The sequence below is a fragment of the Cibotium barometz genome, chromosome 56 (genome assembly GCF_041138505.1).
Source record: "Cibotium barometz isolate CiBa-2024 chromosome 56, ASM4113850v1, whole genome shotgun sequence".
In the NCBI taxonomy this organism is placed as follows: domain Eukaryota; kingdom Viridiplantae; phylum Streptophyta; class Polypodiopsida; order Cyatheales; family Cibotiaceae; genus Cibotium; species Cibotium barometz.
The window spans coordinates 37,023,210-37,048,697 of NC_141101.1; the positions used below are offsets into that span (position 1 = coordinate 37,023,210).

The window sequence follows — 25,488 nt, forward strand, 5'->3', positions numbered from 1 at the left end:
TTCTTCCCCTCATGTAGCAAAGAATACTGTCAACATTCTCCACCCACTAGGCATGCTCAGGAAGTTTCCACACCAGTCAGGCATACGCCGAAAGTGTTCATGCGGCTCACGGGGATGTGCCAAACTTTACACTGGGTTTTTCGCATATGGCCAAAGAGCTTACCATGCAGATGAGGGATTGCATCTACCATCAATCAGATAAGGGGTAACAAGCTCATTACTAATAAAAGTAAATATGGCACTTGGTGATTTAGACCTCTCTATAGTGGGCAACTCACTAAGCAAGATGAAGATTGAATTTGTTAATTATTTCATGTATTGAAGAATTTCTTTTAAGGGAGAAAAAAGAAGCATCAATTGGAAATATGGACCCTACCATTTACCATTCTTTTTGGGTAATTAAAAGCGGTAATAAAAGTAGGCAAAGAATGTGCATTTGTTTATTCCAATAAAAATGTCTAGTGTGAGAGACAGGCAAAGGCTAGGCCATGTTGAGGGACGGTTTTGTTCTCCCGCCACCGTCGTCCCCCATGCTCAAAGCTCCACCGTCACAGCTTCTCTTATATCGCCTCTCCCGCCGACCACCCCAACAACGCCCCGCCGCAGCAGCCCTACACTCGCCATCCGCATCCGAGCGCCGTCGAGTCCTCGTCATCTCGGGACCCACAGCTGTCGGGAAGAGCTCCGCGGCGCTGGAAGTCGCCAAACGAGTGAATGGCGAGATAATCAGCGCTGATTCTGTCCAGGTTTTCCCTCTCTCGCAAGTAAAGGTTGGAGTGCAAATGCAAAATATCTCTTCTGATTTCTTGCCCAACCGAGTCTTATCTAAAAGCTCATGTCTGCACAACATATCTAGAGTAGTTGAATCAGCTCGAAAGAAGCCTCAACTTTTTCTCCCAGAAGTATGGAAGAGTAAGAGATGAATGTAATACACGTAGCAATCATGCCCATTAATTACAGCGTGGTATGTAGTACTGACACTCCATAAGAATTTATTTGACCCAAGGCGAATCTGCATCAAGCATTGCCAGGTCTCCTCGAAGGGCTAACTTCAGCATTCAGCCAGCATATGTGCATCCCTCAGTTTTGAGGTTGCATAGCGGTCATTGAAGTGCCATTCAAAGGAGCTTGGACAACATCTGGATCAGCCTCCGTTGGGTCTACATCGTCCTTGCATTGGCAATCCTTAGTCATCCTTCATTCTCATCGTAAGTTCTCGAAAGATTAATATAAACAAATACTCCTGCTTGCTTGTAGGGGGAGCCCTTCAGTGGGTAAATTGGGACCCAATACTGTGTTGACTCTTATTTGCTTTCTCTCTCTTCTGCTCTCTGGGTTACAACCTGCAGCTCTGATACCAATGTAGCATGCAAGAGATTGATCATCGTAACACGCAACAAAGCCTTCTTTATACCCGTGAATCTATGCAGAGTCAACACAGTATTGGGTCCCAATACCCATCACTCTCCTTGGGATGTCGTAGTATCTAGTCCATACTATGCATAATGGAGTTGATAGTTATATAGTCTTGTGGGTTGACTACCATGAGTATATAACATGCACGTTCCTAAAAGGTGAATTTGGGCATGTTCCTGGATTCACCTAGGCATATATATATAAGATATTGTCCAAGGCCATCAGCAAGAGTTGATCCATGACACTCAAATTGGCTTTGTTCAGGATAGGTGCATCCTGGACAACATATTTGCTTGGTGGATTGGAGCTTTCTGGAGGGCACGATGAGCCAGATGGGATTCCCTGTGGAGTGGATTCATGGGGTTTCAAGACTCTACTCAGCCTCGAATAGCTAGGTCCTCATTTAGGGGGCCCGAGGTGACATATTTCCCCTTTTCCGCTCGGTTCGGCAAGGCTGTCCATTGGCACCTTACCTCTTTCTTTTCGTCGTTGAGGCCATGAGCAGTTTTCTCTCTACCCAGGAGACCAGGCCCCAGTGATTGCGTCTCTCCTCCGTACGCAAGAGGAGTTGCTTGATTCAGAGTTTGCAGATGATACAGTAGCTGTTAGAATGCACAATGGAAATAAGAGACAATTGTTGTAGAGAACAAAATGTAGAAGAGAGGGGGAGAGAGAAGCTGTATAAACGCTGCTCTATACACAAGATTTGGTACAAAAGGTGTGGGGGACCAAGGGTGGTATTTATACCACCCTCCTATGCTGGTCGGCCAAGCAAAAAATAGCTGACTGGCTGTTGGTGATGTCTATGACTGCAAATAGGCAGTCAGCGAGCAAGAGAGCAGTCGGCTAGATACAGGGCATCAAGTCGGCCAGTACAACACAAGTCGGCTAGCAAACAATAGCCCCATGACCAATAAAAATGGGAAAAAAGGGATAAACACTTAAATGGGCGGGCACACCCACAACAATGGCCTTGGTGTGTAATGTACAGGCAGGAGATGACTACTAACACCCCCTCTTAGCTCTTGGATGTGGAACCAACCCCAGGTAGCTGGAGTGCTGCTGGAGTATAGCATGAGGTAGAGACTTCGTGAAGAGGTTTGCCGCATTGTCCTCCGTCGAACAATAGACAAGCAAGATGTCACCGATCAAAATCTTCTCACGAACAAAGTGATATTGTATATCTCTATGTGCTTGGTCCGGGCATGGAAGATCGGGTTCCGAGCAATAGCTATACAGCTTTGGTTATCGCACTGGATGACCGTGGGTTTCTGTTGCTGTGGAAACCCAATCTCGCCAAGCAACCTCCGTAGCCACACAACCTCGAAAGCAACCCGGTACTTTGCTTCTGTAGACGACAAGGCAATAGTTGGCTGCCTCTTGTTGCACCATAAAAGAGCTCTTGAGCCAAGGGTAAATCCGTCTGATGTAGATATCCTCGTGCCTGGATCTCCTCCCCAATCTGAGTCACTCCAACCTTGGAGTCTGACTCCATCCGTCGTTCCCCCTCTAGTGCCATAGAAGAGTCCAAGATCCTTTGTACCTTGCAGATACCGCAAGATCCGCAATCCTGCATCCCAATGAGTCTTCAAAGGCGTATGGATGAACGAGCTCAATAGCCCCACAGGGAAGCTCAAGTCCAATCTGGTGTTCAACAACCAAATCAATGAACCAAACTGCTTCTGATACAAGGAGGCATCAACCTGCTCACAAGGATCATCAACTGTAACTTTGGTATGCCAAGTTCTAGGAACCTGTTGAAGACCATACAAGGCCTTCCGAAACCTGTAAACCACCCCCTCTGAACCTAGAACCTCAAAGCCTAGAGGCTGCTCAACAAACACCTCCTCTCGCAAGTCACCATCTGCCACTTGCATGGCTTTCCTACAAGTCCTCTGGGAAAGAGCTTCCTCAGTAGGCTCTTTGTCCCGAATGATACGAGACATCAAAGCATAGTTCACATGTAAAGGTTCCTCTGACTGTCGAACACAAGAACTGGAATGTCCCTGCCTACTCCTGCCAACATCTGGCAAGCCATCCACCATCTGGTCCCAGAAAGCCTGCCGCAGCGTATCCACATTCAAGTGGTCATGACGAAATTGCCACAAATCACCTAACTGAGAACTTGTAAGAGAGTATTGAAAGTTTGTAGATCCCATTCTCCACTCCGCCTTCCCATACAACCTGGCCTGTTGCTTTGTCCCATAGAGCAACAAAATGCTCATCAAACTCCACCCATACGCCAGTCTTGCAAACCTCATGCACTGACAACAGATGAAAACCAAGGAATGGGACATAAAGAACCTAGGAGGAATGCTTCCCCCCTTTGCCATTGGGAACAATCTCTAACCTGCCCTCACTATGAATAGGGATAGTGGACTTGTCACCAATCAAGATGCGAGCTGCGTGCCTTCTAAGATCCTGTAATAACTCTCGGGAAGGAGTCATGTGCCTGGAAGCACCACTGTCTAGAATCCAATCCCAAGTGTCCTTGGCGGTGAGTCCAACCACCTCCCTGCTCGAAGAAGATGAAGCATCTGTGTCCATAATCTCCAAGTGCACAAAAGCTGGAGTCTTCATGGTTACTGATGAGGAATCTGCACCCTTTTCGGTGCTCCGCTTAGGACATTTCGTCCAATAGTGGCCTTTCTCGCCACAATTGTTACAGGTCCTCTCTGCCTTCAAGGCGTCACGATCCAAGTCGGGCTCGTGCTCAGAAGACTTTTCCTGTGAAGACTTCCCTTTGCCCTTATTGCGGCCTTTCAATCGCTGGCCAATCAAGGCCTTAGAATCTCCGCCCTGTGGAGGGTTTGTAAAACGCTCTTCCTGGTCCAAGACCATAGGCACAAGCTCCTCCCATGTGACGGTGCTGAGCTTGCCACTGGTGATCAAAGAGGAGTAGAAAGCCGAGTACTGAGAGGTCAGATGAGACAGCAAAGTGATGGCCACGTCCTCTGAAGATATCTCCTTCCCAGCCTCCTGAAGAATCTCTTGCTGTGAAGAGCCTGCAACTTGTTGATGTGCTCCCGCATTGTCGAAGACTTTGCAGGATTCATCACCCGCATTTGCACTTCCAAGGAGATCTGCGTCATGGGTGATGCCTGTTATATAGAGAAGCCAAATGTTGCGAAATCCCTCTGGCCAGCGTCATATGTTTGATATGATTAATCACCTGTGGTGTATAATTAACGAAGATGAAAGAACACACATGGGCATTGACACGATCCCATAACTGTGCGTGAGCCTCCCATTCTTTCTGAGTAGAGGGTAAAAGCTCCCCATCCTCCAATTCCGGCCGTGGAACACCAACCACAATGAAATCAGCCAAGTCATAAGACTCCAAGACAGACTCCATCATTACCTTCCATATGCCATAGTTCGTCCCGTCCAACTATCGATCCACCGGGCATGTGGGGAGAGTAGGGATCTTCACGTGCTTCTCAGCCATCTCAAGCAAGTCTGCCATCTCAAGGGTTCACAAGGTCTTGTGAAGGGAGGGTGGGTGGGAAAAAAAATGAAGAAGAGGCTGCAAATAATATGCAAGGTGGTTGTCCAACGGTGATCGCCGCCTTCTACCCGATCTCCAAGTCCCGAACAGCCCAAGCAATCTCCAATCAGCACCACAAATCAGCAAACCCTCAAGCTCCCACTGTCTCCAAGCTTCAAGCCACCTGGGGCTTTGATACCACATCAAAATGCACACCGGAAATAAGAGACAACTGCTGTAGAGAACAAAACGCAGAAGAGAGAGGGAGAGAGAAGCTGTATAAACTCTGCTCTATACACAAGATCCGGTACAAAAGGTGTGGGGGACCAAGGGTGGTATAAATACCACCCTCCTATGCTGGTTGGCTAGGCAAAAGACAGTCGACTGGCTGTTGGTGATGTCCATGACTGCAAATAGGCAGTCGGTCAGCAAGAGAGCAGTTGGCGAGGTATAGGGCATCAAGTGGGCCAGTACAGCCGAAGTCGACCAGCAAACAACAGCCCCACGACCAGTAAAAATGGGGAAAAAAGGATAAACACCTAAATGGGCGGGCACACCCACAACAATGGCCTTGGTGTGTAATGTACAGACAGGAGATGACGGCTAACAACAGCCTTACTTTGCGGAGATGTTGGGAATCTCCAGAGATTCGCGGAGGCGATTGAGATTTTTTTGCCACGCATCAGGAGCGCAGATCAACTAGCACAAGTCGTGTGGTTTTTGGGTAGGTTCAGCACCCGCCCCGACTTGGAGACCAGTTGAGGCTTTCCAGTGGACCCCGAGGGGCACTCCAGTTCTCTATCTTGGTTGCCAGGTTGGCATTGATATCTCTCCCGAGTAGCAGCTTGCTCCACTTCTTTTGTGAGTATTCGGAAGAAGCATTTATATTGGAGCTCGGCGAGGCTCTCTCTAGCAGGCAGAGTGGTGGTGGCGAACTAGGTACTTCTAGCCACCACGTGGTACATCACTTCGTGTTGGGCCTTTTCTCGGGCATGCATTGGCTAGGTACAACGATTGATTCGAAACTTCTTATGGGTCGGAAGTGATGGGAGGCCAACCAGGGCCAAGGTGGCATGGCGAGTGATCATTCAGCCACGTACCAGAGGGGGGCTTGGCCTCATCGATCCTGCTATTCAGAGCTGTGCAAAAGAAAAAAGTTTCTTCATGTGTTCCATTCCCGTGTGTTCATGGGATTCCCTTCCTTTCTTGTATCCATAGCTTTTTCTTTTCTGATGAGATTCTTGTTGCACTCCATTCGAAAGGAACAACTTGTGGCCTAAGATTTGAATAGCACTTTCACTATAAAAAGCAGCCCGGATTGCACGTTCTTTGGTCCCTCTTATAGTTACAAATTCATTCTACACTTTGTTGCTATTTCCATCAGTAACGTTAGACTAGGGACCCAGGGGATTCAAGTGATTCGAGACACTCGAGACTGTCCCTTCGGTGGGAGCTCTTGGCAGTGTGGGTGAGCAGATAACGGGAATTGAACGAGATAGATCACCCATAGGTGGTTTGCCTCCTATAACATACATTTCACGGATAGGTCTGTAGCAACCTCCAATGGGTTGCGTGGGGCAGGATTTGGCTCGAGTAGTCCTGGGCAAGGGGTATCTATTACATCAAAGTCACCTGAAACTTGCACTCGGCCCCATCCATGTTGCAAATAATTTGGTTTCAGCCATAAGAAATCAGTAGCTATCTTTTTTGTAGGAAAGGAGTTTTCATTTCCTTGCTAGGCAGCACACTTGACAAACCATGGTGTCATTGTGGCTAGCCATTCCCATGGGTGAGAACATTAGTCTCTCACTAGGGAATGCCCGTGGGATTTGAACTCATGCCCTTGGGCTAAGAGAATGAGCAGTTTACCTTTAGACCACTCACTGGGGACATGGGTGTGGAATTTTAATGTGGGGTGAGATGTTTCTATTTGCACACCAAGGAGCCAACTTATATTTTTGACATAATCAAATGACATGTTTCATGAACTTTTTGCTGATGTATATAAACACACTAAGTAACTTTGACTTACTGTTTGCTGTTGTGGCTGAAATGTAACAAAGGTATTGTATCACACGTCCATGAATGAGAAAGTTCTTAAATGTTTCAAACTATAGGCCTTGTAATAGAGTTTTTGGCCCTCTGTGTAGGTGTATCAAGGGCTTGATGTTGGAAGTGCAAAGACTCCAATGCAGGATCGACAGGTCTGAATCTCTCTAGGAAGACTTTCCATGTGCCTTAATTATGTGTTCACAAATCCTTATTGGTGCCCTTTTGCCCCTCATAATTTGTTTCAATGGTTTAAGAAAAGATGTTTGTATGGCCAAGCAAGAGTGGCCATCGCCAAAAGAGTTAACATATAAACAATGACAATGACTGGTATGATGTGCCAAATGACTTGCATATGACAGCATCAGGCTGTTGGCAAAGAAATATGGTGGGGCTTTCTGGCACGTTCTCCTGGCCTTCATTGTTTCAAAAATATATGGTGGAATGGACTTTTTGTTGAAGGTATCTATTAGGCTAGCCAATAAGTTCATCAAGTAATGGCAAGAAAAATTATCACCTGCGTTGTTTCGGGCAAACCTAACTTCTACTTGCTAATGAGTACAGCTTAAATACTGGAAATATTTTCTTACCACATTCCACCCATTTTTACACAATATACATCATGCCACTTTTTAGTAGCCGAGCGGCAGAGTTTGATGGTTTTCTGTTGATCATGACCCATCCTATGGAGTAAGTTTTTCCCAAGCAGGTCACATGTAGCCAAGCAGTAGACTTTGATGGTTTTCTGTTGGATCATGACCTATCCTCTGGAGTAAGTTCTTTCCAAGGAGATCACATTTATTGTTTGGGTTTGTAAGTTCTCTTACTCAATCATGGTCAAGATGAAGGAAATTCATTAGAGTGAATTTAGGCTGCATTACGCTAGTCAGCTTCCTGATATGATATAAACCTGACGAGGAAGGGAATGGGGTGCCAGGACACTCATCCCTGCCAGTGCAGATGACTGGCATAGAAGGGTGGAGGCGGCCAGGAATATATTAATTTGTGCCCATCCACTGATGTCATGGGTGCCAGAAGCAACCATATCAGCAAAATTACAGCTCCATCCTGATTTGTCGGAGGTCTCTTTTCTGTCAGCACATTATTGACAGTCAAAACGTACTGCAACTTTCAAAATTTCAGCACATCAATGACAGTCATGATGTACTGCAAGTTTCAAAATTTCACCTGCAGAGAGGGGACTAAGTTGATGGGTGACTGTGACAGAAGTGGGTGACCTGCAGCTCTGTGTACTAGGCAGCTGAGCTGCCTCTGGGACCCTTGTTGAAGTCTTCGCAGGTTTCAGTTCATCCAGAGATAGCTTTTAAGTCTTTATCAGATATAAGAAAACACCTTAAACCTGATGGGTCTGATGGACATGTGTCTTGATGATCAATTTAATGTTTCAACCTGAAGAAGAAGGGTAATAGCATAGTAGTGCCTCTTTTACATAGAATTGATGCAGAATGCTTATCATGGTTTGGTGAAAATATGGGCAAGGAGCTCCTTGCAAGGAAAGGTTGAAAATGTCAAGCATACTTGAAATCAAAATGCTAATGTTCTGAGTTGGTTGTTTACAGGGTATACCTCATCATTTAATCGACATTGTACATCCAGAAGAAGGTATGAGTTAAGAAGACTTTATACTGATGACAAGAACTGGTTTTTTTAAACAAAGTCAAAGTTGATGTGGTTGCCAATGGGGGAGTTTTTGAGAATGTGAGCTTTTTTCTGTGCTGTTAAAACGTTCATGATTTTCAGAAGCTTTATTTTACTTGGATATAGACAGTTTTCATTCAAATAGAATTTTATTCAATAATCTTTGAGTGCAGAATACTCTGTTGGAGACTACTATGTAAAATCAAGAGAAGCAACAGAGCAGGTTCTCAAAAAGAGAAGCGTTCCAATTCTTGTTGGAGGGACTGGCATGTATTTGCGATGGTGCAATCTCTGATGTTTTGCTGATTGATCTTGAAACATGACTTCTTCGTAGTTATGGGTTGAATTCTGGAACATGCTGTTGATTACTTGAGTCTAACTTACCTTTGAATGCTCGCATCTAATAAACACTCCTTGAAAGGTACTTGTATGGCCCCCCTGATGCACCAAAATCTACACCAGAAATAAGGGCCTTGGCCGAGGAGGAAATATCCAAAGCTGACGGTGATTGGGATAAAGCTGTGAAGTTGCTATTTGATGCTGGGGACAGTAATGCTGCAAAGCTTCTTCGTAATGACTGGTACAGGCTTTGTCGAAGGTTTGAGATTTTAAAGGTATGCCAAACAACAGTAATTTTCGGGGTCATATACATTCTTGTACATAAGCTTGCAGGTATGATTTTGCAGACTGTTTGTGTTCTTGTGGGACGATATGAGTGCGATTGTCTCCCGTTAAAGTTCTAGAAATACATACCTCACTTATTCACTTTTAATCTTGTTTAAAGGGATTCATACTTATAGTTGGTTTGATAAGCCCGATTTCTGGTCACCATTTCTTCCAGCCTTCACAATACAAATGGTCATGAGAGAATACCTTGTAAAGTTGAGGTGTGGGTTAACTGAAAGATCAGCATGAGAGAACTTTTGTCATGAACAAGGTTTCAGTTTTATGTGCTAGTCTACCCGAGGTGCAACATATGTAATTGCCCTGGATGGGTTGAGCACAATCATGCCACACCCTTAAACTATTAAATACTATCAAACAAGATGAAATAGCACAAAACCAAACAAGATAGCAATCCTGAACTTTTGAATGACAATCACAATAGGGCTGGAAAGGATTCCTCAAGATACAAGCATCATGGGCATCACACGCCAAGTTTTTAATATGATTGTATTGCCAAGGATTCCTCAAGATACAAGCATCATGGGCATCACATGCCAGATTTTTAATGACATTCATGAGAAAACTTTGCAAACATGATTTGTCGAAGTTGGAGTTAATTCCACAGCTTTTGTTGTGAAAAACCTCACTCCCCAATCCCTAGTGTCTTGCCACAAGCAGCTATGCTCTATTGGAATCTATACACAAGCTTGTGTGTGAGGTCGAGACATAGGAGCCCCTAATGGTCTAGCACGTGGATATAGAGTAGGTTAAAAGAACTTGGAGAAGCACTTACTAGTGAATTTTCTGAAATTTGTAAGAAGAAATCCGGCTTTAGGTCAAATTGTGGCCGGTAGAAAGCATTTTCAGCTGGTAGATATCCAAGAGATAGCAGCCCTGAAAATGAAATCCAGGGTCTGGACAGAGTGAGGAAATCATTTGCTGGCTGAACCAAAGGTTGGAGAAGCAAGAAAGCATGCCAAAATGCATGTATATGGACTGGTTTTGTTAAAAATCGTCTTCTTTCACCTCCTCTTGAGAAATGTGCCAATTTCCATGAGAGAGAGAGAAATGAAATGAAATGATATATTAACGTCTCTAGGAGGCCAAAGTGGCCCATGAGACCAAAACTGAGAATACATCTGAAGTTGGTGTCTCATCAAAGATAACAACTAAATGAGACTAAAAAGTACAATAAACTGATTGTCTTACAGTTATAAGAACAGAAACAGTAAGACTCCGAGATGATATTGAGTAGAAAATACTAGAAAATACTGAAAAATGTATATCAGGTAGATCCATGTATGCTGATCAGTTGAAGTGTTGCCCTCTCCTTAGATCAAGTATCTCCGCCATGGGGCTGTCTAGAATGGGGAGGTCGTAGAAGCGAGGTAGGCGCCTCCGATGCCGAGCAATAATGGCTCTGATTTGGCGATGGTGAGGATGCCGTGGTCGGGATCCTGGTGGGCGTGGCTGACGAGCACGACATAAGATGATTGCTCTATCTGTGGTGACTCCTTGGGAGCGTGGTCGATGCCCTGATGGCCCAATGGAGGAGGTATCAGGAGGTGTGTGGGATGGGTTGCTGGTACTCGTGCTGAAGAAATCTGTCAGGGTCCTCTGTCTAGGTACATCATGGCTCGGCCTCCTGTTTGCCAAGCGGGTCTCTCTGTGTCTCCGGAGCTCAAGTAGAAACAATCCCAGGCATCTCTGATCCTCAAACTCCATGACCCTGCGAACGGCCCAAAACCCTCTCGGAAGAGGCAGTGATATCCCCCTCGGATCTCATAATAGACTGTACATTGGCAAATGTAGTGTTCCTCCGTCTCTACCTCCTGGTAGCATAGTTGACAAATGCGGTCATCCAAGATCTGATGCACATATCGCCCTGTCTCAATCCGCAGTTGGTGTGATGAGGTCCGGATCTGTCCAATGGCACAACGTATCGCATGTGATAGGTGTACATCCATGTACGCCGGGCGGGTGATAAAATCATCCGGTGAGGTGTGTAGAAAATGGCTCTTGTAATGAGCCATTTTCGTGCCCAAGGGTTCAAAGGGACTAGTCCATGTCCTCTCTGTGTCCACTCTGATGATATCCATCCTGATCACGCGGTTTTGCTCTGAGTGGGTGAGATCCAAAAATGGACAATCCAGATTGTACTGAAAGGGTATGATGAGGTCCGGATCTGTCCAAGGGCACAACGTATCCCATGTGATAGGTGTACACCTGTACGTCGGGCGGGTGATAAAATCATCTGGTGAGAGGTGTAGAAAATGGCTCTTGTAATGAGCCATTTTCGTGCCTAAGGCCTCAAGGGGACTAGTCCATGTCCTCTGTGTGTCCACTCTGATGATATCCATCCTCATCACAAGGTTTTGCTCTGTGCGGGTGAGATCCAAAAATGGACATGATAATGCCTCTATCCGCAAACCATGTAGGTCAAACCATGATCTCATCTGAGCGTATCACCAATGAGTATCTCCATCCTTTGCCAACTATATGGATGAGGTCAATGCCAATCGGGAGTACCTTTGTTGAGGGAGCGCCCAGAGCTGCTCTTAAAAGGTAACTGCCTAGAATATGGCCTGGGTCACTACTCGTGCGGCACCCAGCTCAGCCCGAACAATCTCATGTGGTACTGATGATTTGCTTCGAATCATGCGGGCAATCATCATAATCAGTGGTCTCTCCATTTGCCTCCATCCCTCATCCGTCCCTCTCTGAGATCTGTGATGTATGCTAGGCCCCCAAATTGGAGCTCCGTACAGGAGGGTCGGTGTGACAAGCGTATCAAATAGCCACAATTTGGTGCGCGGCTCCTGAAACTGTATGTGTGCACACTGCCTCTCAAGTGCCCCCAAGGCAGCATGCTCTCGAGCTAATCTAGTTGTTGCTGCCTCCTTCAGGGAAAAACGTGGTCCTCTGAAAGTAACTCCCAAGTAGACATATGACCTGACGTACTCCTGTCTGCCAAGAGGGTCTCTCTGTGTCTCCTGAGCTCAAGTAGGAACAATCCCAGGCATCTCTGATCCTCAAACTCCATGACCCTGCATAATTGCCCAAAACCCTCTCGGAAGAGGCAGTGATATCCCCCTCGGATCTCATAATAGACTGTACATCGGCAAATGTAGTGCTCCTTTGTCTCTGCCTCCTCGTAGCATAGCTGACAAATGCGGTCATCTTGCACATATCGCCCTGTCTCAATTCGCAGCTGGTGTGATGAGGTCCGGATCTGTCCAATGGCACAACGTATCCCATGTGATAGGTGTACATCCATGTACGCTGGGCGGGTGATAAAATCATCCAGTGAGAGGTGTAGAAAATGGCTCTTGTAATGAGCCATTTTCGTACCCAAGGGTTCAAGGGGACTAGTCCATGTCCTCTCTGTGTCCATGTGCTCGATGACCATGCCTCTCCTCAAGCCTGCCTGTCTATGTGCTCGATGACCATGCCTCTCTGCCCACCGGCTCAGCTCAATATAGAGCCATATAGTTTGGCCAAGTAATAACCAATCATGATCGTCGTGTAATTGCTTGGCACCATGGGGTCCCCACTTTTAAAGAGTGGTACAATGATATGCTCTCTCCAGCTTGCCCGGAAACCCTCACAAATGGCACGATTAAACACATGTACGATAAGCGGAGCCAAAGTGTCGCGCGCATATGATAAGTGCTCTCCAACTAGCCCATCATGATCGTGTGCCTTTCCATTCTGTAACCTGTCTATCGCATCTAGCACCAACCGCATAGTAAAAAAGGTGCTGCTAGCCGGTCTAGCTCCCAGTGGAAGGGGGGTGGGGGGCTGTCTTGGTGCATCATATAGCTCTCTAGCAAAAGTATGCCATGCCTCAGGTGCAGTACTCGGAGTACCAGGTTGTCTCCTGAAACATCTTCCATGCCCTCTTGCTGTCCTTCCCCAGGAAGAGTTGGTAGATCTCCTCCTCTAGCCTAGCCAAAGAGAGAGAGAGAGAGAGAGAGAGAGAGAGAGAGAGAGAGAGATGAAATGATATATTAATGTCTCTAAGAGGCCATAATGGCCTATGAGACCAAAACTGAGAGTACATCTCAAGTTGATGTCTCATCAAAGAGAACGATTGAATGAGACTAAAAAGTACAATAAACTGATTGTCTTACAGTTATAAAAACAGAATTGTAAGGCTCCGAGATGATACTGAGTAGAAAATACTGGAAAATGTATATCAGGTAGATCCATGTATGCTGATCAGTTGAAGTGTTGCCCTCTCCTTAGATCAAGTGTCTTCGCCATGGGGATGTCTAGAATGGAGAGGTCGTAGAAGCGAGGTAGGCACCTCCGATGCCAAGCAATAATGGCTCTGATTTGGTGATGGTGAGGATGCCGTGGTCGGGATTCTGGCGGGCGTGGCCGACGAGCACGACATAAGATGATTGCTCTATCATTGGTGACTCCCTGGGAGCGTGGTCGGTGCCCTGATGGCCCAATGGAGAACGTATCAGGAGGTGTGTGGGCTGCGTTGCTGGTGCTGGTGCCGAAGAAATCTGTCAGGGTCCTCTGTCTAGGTACATCATGGCTCGGTCTCCTGTGTGCCAAGACGGTCTCTTTGTGTCTCCTGAGGTCAAATAGGAACAATCCCAGGCATCTCTGATCCTCAAACTCCATGACCCTGCGTAATGGCCCAAAACCCTCTCAGAAGAGGCAGTGATATCTCCCTCTGATCTCATAATAGACTGTACATCGGCAAATGTAGTGCTCCTCTGTATCTGCCTCCTGATAGCATAGCTGACAAATGCGGTCATCCAAGATCTGATGCACATATTGCCCTGTCTCAATCCGCAGCTGGTGTGATGAGGTCCGGATCTGTCCAATGGCACAACGTATCCCATGTGATAGGTGTACATCCATGTACGCCGGGCGAGTGATAAAATCATCTTGTGAGAGGTGTAGAAAATGGCTCTTGTAATGAGCCATTTTCGTGCCTAAGGACTCAAGGGGGCTAGTCTATGATCTCTCTGTGTCCACTCTGATGATATCCATCCTGATCACGCGGTTTTGCTCTGAGCGGGTGAGATTCAAAAATGGACAATCTAGATTGTATTGAAAAGGGTGGTAGTGCCTCTATCCGCAAGCCATGTAGGTCAAACCATGATCTCATTTGAGCGTACCAGCAATGAGTATCTCCATCCTTTGCCAACTGTATGGATGAGGTCAATGCCAATCGGGAGTACCTCTGCTGAGGGAGCTCCCATAGCCGGTGTAAAAAGGTAACTGCCTGGAATACGGCCTCGGGCACTCCTGGTGGTGCGGCACCCAGCTCAGCCCGAATAATCTCATGTGGTGCTAATGATTTGCTCCAAATCATGCGGACAATCATCATAAGCAGTGGTCTCTCCATACCTCATCTGTCCCTATCTGAGATTTGTGATGTATGCTGGGCCCCCAAATTGGAGCTCCGTACAGGAGGGTCGGTGTGACAAGCGTATCAAATAGCCACAGTTTGGTGCGTGGCTCCTGAAACTGTATGTGTGCACACTGCCTCTCAAGTGCCCCCTTGGCTGTATGCCCTCGAGCTAATCTCGCTGCTGCTGCCTCCTTCAAGGAGAAAGGCGGTCTTGTGAAAGTAACTCCCAAGTAGACATATGACGTGACGTACTCAACCGGCTCCCCTCGGAAAGTGAGCTGAGGCTCTGATCTCATCACCCATGCATGGTGTTAAACAACATAACCTTTGTTTTCCCAAGGTTCACTCTTAGATCTCTATCCGTACAGAAAGCCTGTAATGCATCGAGGTGTCTCTGTAATCCCTCCGGAGAGTCTGAGATTAGAACAATATCATCAGCATATAACAAGATGGGTATCAACACCCCTGCCAGGCATGCCCCTGGGCCTCCCAATCTGTCTGGGCCTCGCATCAATGTACAGTCCAGAGAGGGTGGGCGATAGCGGGCATCCCTGCTTCATCCCATATCGTGCTGGTCACCGTATTGGATAGTCCGCTTGGAGCTCGGACTCTGCCTATCATAGACTCATACAAAGCATATATCCCCCACTGCATATCCTCGGGTACCTCAATGTCATGCAATCTATGCATACGCCTGGCACGTGGTACGGTATCAAAGGCTTTGTGGAAGTCCACAAAGCAGCAGTATATCCTTCTCTTCTGTGCCCTGTCCTCTTCAATAAGTGCTCGAAGTGTCAGTATGTGATCCAAGGTAGTAAATCCTCTCCTAAAGCCGGCCTGTCCATGTGCTCGATGACCATGCCTATTTGCCGAGCGGCTTAGCTCCGACTCCAATATAGAGCCATATAGTTTGGCCAAGTAATGACCAATCATGCTCGTCTTGTAATTGCCTGGTACCATGGGGTCCCCACTCTTAAATAGTGGTACAATGGTATGCTCTATCTAGCTTGCCGGGAAACCCTCACAAATGGCACGATTAAAGACATGGACGATCAGCGGTGCCAAAGTATCGCGCGCATATGAGAAGTGCTCTCCAACTAGCCCATCATGATCTTGTTCCTTTCCATTCTGTAACCTATCTATCGCATCTAGCACCATCCACATAGCAAAAAAGGTGCCGCTAGCCAATCTAGCTCCTAGTGGAGGGGGTTGGAGGGCTGGCCTCGTGCATCAGACTCTGCCTGTCACCACAGACTCATACAAAGCATATATCCCCCACTGCATATGCTCGGGTACCTCAATGTCATGCAATCTGTGCATAAGCCTAGCACGTGGTTCGATATCGAAGGCTTTGCGGAAGTCCACAAAGCAGCAGTATATCCTTCTCTTCTGTGCCTTGCCCTCCTCAATAAGTGCCCGAAGTGTCAGTATGCGATCTAAGGTAGTAAATCCTCTCCTGAAGCCGGCATGTCGATGTGCTCGATGACCATGCCTCTCTACCCAGCGGCTCAGCTCCGACTCCAATATAGAGCTATATAGTTTGGCCAAGTAATGACCAATCATGATCATCCTGTAGTTGCCTGGTACCATGGGGTCCCCACTCTTAAAGAGTGGTACAATCCAGCTTGCCGGGAAACCCTCACAAATGCCACGATTAAATACATGTATGATGAGCGGAGCCAAAGTGTTGCACGCATATGAGAAGTGCTCTCCAACTAGCCCATCATGATCCTGTGCCTTTCCATTCTGTAACCTGTCTATCGCATCTAGCACCATCCGCATAGTAAAAAAGGTGCTGCTAGCCGGTCTAGCTCCCAGTGGAGGGGGGGTGGGGGGCTGTCCTTGTGCATCATATAGTAAAAAAGGTGTTGCTAGCCGGTCTAGCTCCCAGTGGAGGGGGGGTGGGGGGCTGTTCTGGTGCATCATATAGCTCTCTAGCATAAGTATGCCATACCTCAGGTGCAGTAATCGGAGTACCAGGCTGTCTCTCCTGAAACATCTTCCATGCCCTCTTGTTGTCCTTCCCCAAGAAGCTCCTCCTCTAGCTTAGCTAGATAGGCTCGTTTCTTCCTCCGCACAGAAAGATCATCCTGGCCTGTCTATGCGTGTGAGTCTCAATGGCAATCTCATGCTGTAGTTGTGCTCGTGTCTCATGAGACTCATCATCATACCAACTATTATGTGGGGCAATGCTGTGGGGGTGGGTGGAAGGGATCATAGTGCAGGGAAACGCATATGAGGCGGATGCATGTAGTACACTTGCCAATCCTCTCGTGATCTCGTCCAGAGGGCTATGCGGGTCTAAAGCGAACAAGCCATGAGAGAGAGAGAGAGAGAGAAATGAAATGAAATGAAATGTTATATTAACGTCTTCAAAAGGCCATAATGACCTATGAGACCAAAAGTTACATCATGGTGGATCTGATACAATGTCTGGATAAAAAAACCCAGAAAATGAAAAAATAAAGATGATACTACTGGCACCTAAAAAATGAAACTGGAACTGGAAGGTACACTATGGAGGTACCTCCATCTCATAATATGTGCCGCATCGGACACTGGCGGATCTCCTCAATATCCTGTGTGGTCAGCACCCTGACTGGGTGTCTCGCATGAGAGAGAGATGTGTAGTAACGTCTACTAGAGGCGGAACTCGACCTATGAGTAGGCCCATTGGGTCTTTAGTAGACTCTCTCTCTCTCTCTCTCTCTCTCTCTCTCTCTCTCTCTCTCTGTGGACATCATCATTTCTCTTTCGTCTCATAGGCCCATTTTATACCCCCAGTATGGTACTGGATGGAGCTAGCTAGGTTGCATATCATGATTGTATACTCCATGCATATAGCTTTGCATTCTCCTAGTAGTAGAGCTCCATCTCCTCCCCCCCACTCATTGTACTTATTGCACACCCAGATTCAGCTTTTTTTTAGTTCAATACTTTTTCATTTTGTTGGGATGACAGAGGATACCCCACACAGGTACACTAATTTGTCTCATAGGCCGAGTTCGGTCTTTTGGAAGACGTTAATAAATCTTTCTTTCTTTCTTTCTTCTTTCTGCGCCTCCCCTCCTCTTGCCCGCCAGCCCCTCACTCTCTCTGCTGCGCATACCCCTCTGCCCGCTACCCCTCCCTCCCCCCCCTCTTTGCTGCGCCTCCTGCCCTCTTTGCCCGCTAGCCCCTGCGTCCCCCCTCCTCCTACTCGCCAGCCCCTCGCCTCCTCTCCTCACTCTCTCCCACCTGTCCTCTCAGCCCCCGCCTCCCCCCCTTTTCTCTACCTTCCGCCTATTGTGTGAGCCCCCGCCTCCCCCCTCTGCCTGTTTACACCCCCCCCCCCTTTTTTTGCTGCACCTCCTGCCCCCGCCTGCACACCTGACACCATCTGTGCATTCTCCTGCCCCCGCCTGCACATGCAGCCCCGCCATTCCCGTACTGTTGAATCTTTTCTCTACATGGCTTGACCCCCCTCCTGCTACTGTTTCGCGCTGCGCGCAGGTGTCATGGATTAAATTCCAGTCCATTGGCTGTGGGAAGTTCTAGCAAAAAGTCATGGCCAAGACTGGAGTTAAAGAGGAGCTCGTGAAGGTGGAGGTCAAGCTTAGCACAATTATCAAAGAAAACAAGAAGATGGTCTACTCTTCCATTACCGCAATCATAAACCGCCTCCAAACTCGAGAAGGGATTTGACAAAATCCAAGAGCTCGAAGAGAGAACATCCAGGCAAGAGGCTGAGATTTCAGCCCTAAAGGAGGAACTAGTGGAGGCCAAATTCCATGATAAAAGTCAAGAGGCTGAAATCTCAGCCCTCAAAAAGGAGTTGGAAGCCACTTCACAAGGCAAGCTTGAGGATGGAATATTTCAGCCCTCCTTGATTGAAGAGTTGAATACCATCAAGGAACAAATGAGGATCATTCGAGAGGAGGAGGAGCAACATAAAGAGAAGACATCTTCATGGGTGGAGGTGATCACAGAGACACAAAAGAAGATAGACGAGGCGGAGAAATGGATCGAGGTCACCAAGAAAGGGAAAGGTAAAGAATCACCACCCATCCCCACTCCTACCATCATCAACATGACCCTTGAAGAGGAGCAAAGGAGGAAGACCTTGGCCTTACATGTACGAGTGTCCGGTCTAAAAGACCGTGATGATGCGGAAGGGGAAACCAAGGAGCTCTTCTCTATGATGGGCATTGAAGCCACGCACACAAAGGCATGGAGAGTGGGAAAGAAGAGAGAAGGTAGTGGCGAATCTTCTAAGGAGAGAGCACTTATCATTCGTTTCCCCTCCATGGAAGCGAAGAAGGACTTCTTGAAGAGACGTCCTACACTCAAGAAGACGGGAATATTTCTTGGAGATGACCTCACACTCTCGCAACTTGCCCACATGAAAGAAGTTATGCCTGAGATAAGGGCAGCTCGAGAGAAAGGGAAAGTGGTTATTGAATATCAAAAACACTTCATAGTAAATAGCAAAAGCACCAACTTTGCAAACTCAAAGTATACTTAGCTTTTCTTTGCCAGGTTGGTCATGAAGCCAAAAGAAATATCTCGTCACCATATCCGTAAGATATCCCGAGATATATCTTCATATAGCTTGCCTGTAAGCTTGATAATATAACCCACGATATCCATATGGAAAGAGTGCTGAACGTGTGCACATAAAACCAACTCCAAGATAAATTTTGTGAATTCATAAATCCTTAGACCATGCTCTTGCCCATGCTTTTGCTTCATAAACTATGAAGTGGCTGGCCATGCTTCACAGCAATGATGGTAAGTGTGGTCCCCACTTGAGGTGTTTTCTCTTCCTTATTGATAGAAGGAAGCCTTCGCTTCCAAGAAAGTCTATGCTCTGATACCAATGTAACTCGCGGATGCTCGGGGGACTAGGGCCTTTGACACACTTGTTGATACCATCAATGCATATTAAAACACTTAAACATGGCCACAGCCTTAACACATATCCATCATCACTTTGCATAAAACATAAAAGCTAGACAAAACATCCACAAATGCTGAAAATTGAGCTTGCACATGTGACACCACATAAAGGCCGGAATGGGCCGATCTCCCCCTTGGAGTATTTTATTACCCAAGGAGAATAATATCATGTACAAGCTTTGAGGGCCTTACTCTCCCCACGGGAGATGCTGACTTATCCATATACAAATGCCATAACACAGCCCGACACGAGGCTACCAAGCCGGAACACAGGATGTGGAAATGCCGAACCAACAATATAATCCATATACCTCCGTGTGGGTACTGATTCTTCCCCAAAAACCACGGGTCTTCATGCAATAGAGTTGGTACAGCAAGTACAACTCTCCATTCAGCTGGTACAACAAGTACAATGGCTAGTATAGCCGGCACAATGGTTGATACAGCAAGTACAATGGTTGGTACAACTGTACAAATACAACTGTACAACAAGTACAAATGTTGGTACAATAGGTACAATGGTTGGTACAGCTGGTATAGTGGCTGGTACAAGCAGGTACAACAAGTACAAGGATTGGTATAGCCAGTACAGTGGTTGGTACAGCAGACACAAGGGCTGGTACAACAAGTACAATGGCTAGAAATCATAATAAATGATTAAGTACCCTTGCCTTCACTATTTCTTCGCGATGGAAGCCTCCAAAACAGTCCCCAACAGCCGGTATTCTTCATGGGCATCCTTCAAGAGAGAGAGAGAAAGAGAGTAGCCATCATTAGGGCAGCCTGCAACAGTGGTTGAGGCTAGTGTGCAGCAAGAGAGCCTCTATTAATGAAGAGAGAGGGCTCTTATTTATAGATTTGGGCCTCCCATGAGCTAAAATGGCAAGAGAAGGCTACAATGACAAGTGGAGAGCCACACAATAGTCGGTTGTCTCACTTTGAATCCACTTGCTAACAAGTGTGAGGCCAGTCTCACTTTGGTCCACTTTCTTGCCACATGTCTCAATCTAAGAGATGGGTCCTTCCATAAACTTTATCTCTAAAAATATCCCAAGTGGTAGACATTCTATCATAGGCACTTTGCCAACTCTTGGTATCTGCTCAATTCTAGATGTAATGACGCGAACAGAATTTCCATCGGAGTTGGGCCAAAAATAGCAACTCCTAAATTTTAGGAGTGTGGTCCTTTGTATTCTAGGATAATTCCCCATTACCAAAGTTTGTACTTTCCAAATATTTAGACATCTTGGAGTCTACTAGACCCCTTTCATACTGGTAAATGTCCAGGTTGGTGACAAACGCAGAGGGGGCTTGGGTATCATCGACCCCTCCATTTAGAGCCATGCCTTGTTGGGCAAGTTGATTGTTCGAGGTCTTCTTTTGGGCGGTGTCCTTGGAAGGACTTCTTGACTTGGGAGAGTGGACTTGGAAGGATCCAGAGAACAGAGATGATTCGCATGGTACCCCTTTGTTTGCTTACATCGGATGGCTGGGCCGCAGGATTTAGATGGCAGAGGTGGAGGCCACTCTAGTAGTAGTAGTACATTGGTAGTCTTACAGGGCGTCCTGTTGCATTTTCTCGCAAATTTCTAGAAGCGGTTGTGGGATAGTTTTCGGTTGCACAAGATCACTCTTTTCGTGTGGCAAATGGCATTCGGAGACTTTAATGCACGTGCAGGCACAGAGCAGACAGAGTTGCCCTATACGCCACTATATGATGATATCATGAGGTTTGCCAGCATGGGAGACATTATTATTATTCGGAGACTTTAATGCACGTACAGGCACAGAGCAGACAGAGTTGTATGATACTCAAGAGGCTATGTACCGGGAGATCACGGCAGAGGATGTGGGGTTGCAGAGATCAGCACAGGATGAGGGGGAGATTAGAAATTATGGCAGGCATTTTCTCACACTAGGGAGTGCATATGGTTTGGTCATATACAATGGCTTATCGAGATAGCAAGGATCAGATGCTCTCACACACTGGAACTCTAAAGGGGGAGCGAGCACAGTGGACTACTTGTTGGGATCTCCTTCATTGATACTTGATGTGCGGGGTTTCACGATTTCCAGTCGGCCCATTGTCATAGCAGCCGATCATGCATACTTGAGTTTCACACTAGTAGGTAGATCACCGAGAGATGGGTCAGCCACTCATCTACCTAGATACCCAAGATATCAGTTTACACGTGAGACAGTTGGGGTTTACCAAGATGCAGTATCTGATGGCTTGTTCGCTTTAGACCCGCATAGCCCTCTGGACGAGATCACGAGAGGATTGGCAGGTGTACTACATGCATCCGCCTCATATGTGTTTTCTTGCACTATGATTCCTTCCACCCACCCCCGCAGCATTGCCCGACAGAACCGTTGGTATGATGATGAATGTCGTGAGACACGAGCACAGCTACAGCGTGAGATTGCCATTGGGACTGACACGTATAGACAGGCCAGGATGACCTTTCGGCGCCTTGTGCGGAGGAAGAAACGAGCCTATCTAGCTAAGCTAGAAGAGGAGATCTACCAACTCTTCCTGGGGAAGGACAACCAGAGGGCATGGAAGATGTTTCAGGAGAGACAGCCTGGTACTCTGATTATTGCACCTGAGGTATGGCATACTTATGCTAGAGAGCTATATGATGCACTAGGACAGCCCCCCACCCCCCCTCCACTGGGAGCTAGACCGGCTAGCAACACCTTTTTTACTATGCGGATGGTGCTAGATGCGATAGACAGGTTACAGAATGGAAAGGCACAGAATCATGACGGGCTAGTTGGAGAGCACTTCTCGTATGCACGCGACACTTTGGCTCCGCTCATCGTAGGGGAGAGAAGGATATACTGCTGCGTTGTGGACTTCCGCAAAGCCTTCGATACGGTACGAGTGCTAGGCTTATGCATAGATTGCATGACATTGAGGTACCCAAGGATATGCAGTGGGTGGGACACCTTCGTCCACGACTTGAAGACGAGATTTCTCCCTCCCCAGCATATTGGAAGATGAGTTCTATGGACTCAAAATAGAATGGGTCACCCATGCTTCAGTTTTCCGGTAAGATTACCACTTTAGCATAGCAGTTAGGGTTATCTGAGCGGGCCAAGATAGATCAATTCATTCGTGGATTGCATCCTGACATTCGGTTCACAGTTTGCAACTTTGAACCTAGCACATATGACCGGGCTTTGACTCTCACTCAAAATGAAGAAATCAAGATGAACGAAGGCAAGCCAAAACAACCAGAGTTTAGTATCAAAACCTAGCCGGGGAAGGGTATTCCGTCTTCTAAAGACGCTAAGACGAACAACAGTTCTAGCTCTAGTTCAGGGGGTAAAGAACCCAAGCCTAAGAAAACCCCCGAGGAAAAGGCTAAAGGAGGCATCACTGGAGGCTATCTTTCTCCATACGAACAAAGGAAGTACCAGTCAGAAAACCGACGTTTCTATTGTCATACCATTGGGCATGGTAAGAAGGATTGTCAGAAATGGCAAGCGGAGCAAGCCTCCAAAGAGCCTTTTGCCACATTTGCAACATCATCTCCGGCTCCTCTAGCACCGCCTGCTACCGCCCATGCGGTTCAGCTCTTACCTTTTATGCATCCCATGCCATCCATGGTGTTTGATGCTAAGCGGGAGGGTGAGGCTGCAGCTTCACAGAAAAGCCAGATCCAAGCTTATGGCTTTGCCAAGGGCCGTTAGTGTGTAGTCCTTTTTCACATGGGCTATCACGTGCACACCCATCAGGTGTACAAGTGGCATGGCATCATCAAGCATCCATAAACATTAAGCAGGACATTTAAGCATTAATCCAAGTATTATTCAGGCATATATCAGCATAAGCATGTATATGGGGCTGTTTCAGCACCACCATCTTTACATGAGGTATCATAAGCATTAGGGGCATTTATTAGCATCAGGTCGGGTCCTGTTGGAACCAGCCGACAGCAGTTAAAGAGCATTTAATGAATATTTGCCAATCGTGGAGCATCAGATAGGCTGGCCGACAGCAGTAACCAGCAGCAGCACACCATATATATAGAAGTGCAGCATATTCAGTCCATGGTCTCATCTCTTCTCAGTGTTTCTCATCCATGGAGCAAGGGAGAAGCAGATCAGCAATATAGCCAGCATATTCAGCACATAGTTCATCATTCCTTCCTCCTATATAGAGGGAAGCCGGCATCGAAGGGTGGACCTCAACATTGGAGCAAGGAACACTCCTCATCATTAGCATTCAGCCTATCCCTCTCATCCCGAGAAGGATCTTCATCTAGGACAGCATCATAGATCTATTTAGATCTCATTGGAACCCATTCATCTAATATAGCTGCATTGCATTGCATTGACACTAATTGTCTATCTCTTAAGCATCATTTAGTGAAGTTTAGTTAGCCTAAGGTTGTGATTACTACGATCAATCTCTCACATGTCACATTGGTATCAGAGTGCTACAGGGTAACCAGCCTTATATCATTTTCATTCCATCATTCATTCAGTTAGTCATCATGTTAATCGCTTCCGCACAATTAAATCCAGTTCTCAAAATCTTGCAGGCCATCCTTAGGGATTTCCCCTTAGGCATGCATTAGTAACCCATCCATCTGCATTCTTCCACAACATATAGGGTTGCACATGGCTTGCATAGCAGTCATCCTAGCAGTCAATCTTGGATCTGCAAGGCTTACATGTTTTGGCCATGAGTTCTAAGGGGAAGAATGACATCCATCATCAAAGGAGTAAATGGAGTTTTGAGCTTCAACTGGCAACAACAAGGGGTTCTTTTCCACATAAGAAGACGGAAGTTTGCTCCAACACCGCCTCAGGAGGTTCAGAGGTCTAGGAATGACAGAGATGGTGCGTGAAAGGATTCCACAGGCAGGTCAGGGGTGACTCAGGTATTTCCAAGCAATTTTAGCAGCATTTGCCATTTAGTTCCGGCAGTAGACAAGTCTTTGGCTCAAAGGATTCAACTCCTACAGTTGACCTTAGTCCCAACAGAAGAAGTCAGAAGGGGGCACTGGTTTCAGTGGAGTCGAAAGGTTACCAGGTATACCACCTTGCCAAGTATACCACCCATCAACAGTTTAGCAGAGGAGTCGACGAAAGGTTGCCATGTATACCACCCAGCAACAGTTTAGCAGAGGGGTCGAAAGGTTGCCAGGTATACCACCCAGCAACAGTTTAGCAGAAGGATCAGCAGAGGAGTCGAAAGGTTGCCAGGTATACCACCTTGCCAGGTATACCACCCAGCAACAATTTAGCAGAGGGGAATGTCACGTGCACACCCATCAGGTGTGCAAGTGGCATGGCATCATCAAGCATCCATAAACATTCAGCAGGACATTTAAGCATTAATCCAAGTATTATTCAGGCATATATCAACATAAGCATGTATATAGGGCTGTTTCAGCACCAACATCAGTACATGAGCCATCATAAGTATTAGGGGCATTTATTAGCATCAGGTCGGGTCCTGTTGGAACTAGCTGACAACCTGGTCAGCAGAGCTGAGAGCAGTTAAAGAGCATTTAATGAATATTTGCCAATTATGGAGCATCAGACAGGCTGGCCGACAGCAGTAAACTGCCTGACCAGCAGCAACACACCATATATATATAGAAGCGCAGCATATTCTGGTCTAAACTCTCATCATCAGCCTCTTATGTAGACTCTGAAGAGTAAGCATCATAACTCTCAAACGAGGTTGAGCTTTCATTTGTTTCCACTTCTAGATCTTCTCCAAGCTCCATAATCTTCCCTGTGTTCAAGTCATACCTGATCCTCGTATCCTTTGGCTTATCAACAAATAGGTCTATGCATCCCCTATACCAATCTTGCCTTGATTTCATTGCTATCAACCATGGCCTTGGGCTAGTGGTGTGCCACTCTCCTACGT

At 46.7% G+C, this 25,488-nt stretch overlaps 1 protein-coding gene across 4 annotated transcripts in view; it reads left to right on the forward strand.

Annotated features, from left to right (window-relative positions):
* Positions 1–463: 463 nt before the first annotated feature.
* LOC147607179 (tRNA dimethylallyltransferase 9-like) overlaps positions 464–25,488 on the forward strand; it is a 102,616-nt gene continuing 77,591 nt past the window's right edge. For all 4 annotated transcript variants that reach the window (XR_015264852.1, XR_015264851.1, XM_086791246.1 and 1 more), the window contains exons 1-5: positions 464–746; positions 7,054–7,107; positions 8,533–8,575; positions 8,785–8,893; positions 9,033–9,225. Coding sequence is in view for 2 of the 4 variants with exons in the window: in XM_086791246.1 (XP_086647372.1) it covers positions 489–746; positions 7,054–7,107; positions 8,533–8,575; positions 8,785–8,893; positions 9,033–9,225 (657 nt within the window). In the remaining 2 variants the exon portion in view is untranslated. The remainder of the gene's footprint in view (positions 747–7,053; positions 7,108–8,532; positions 8,576–8,784; positions 8,894–9,032; positions 9,226–25,488) is intronic.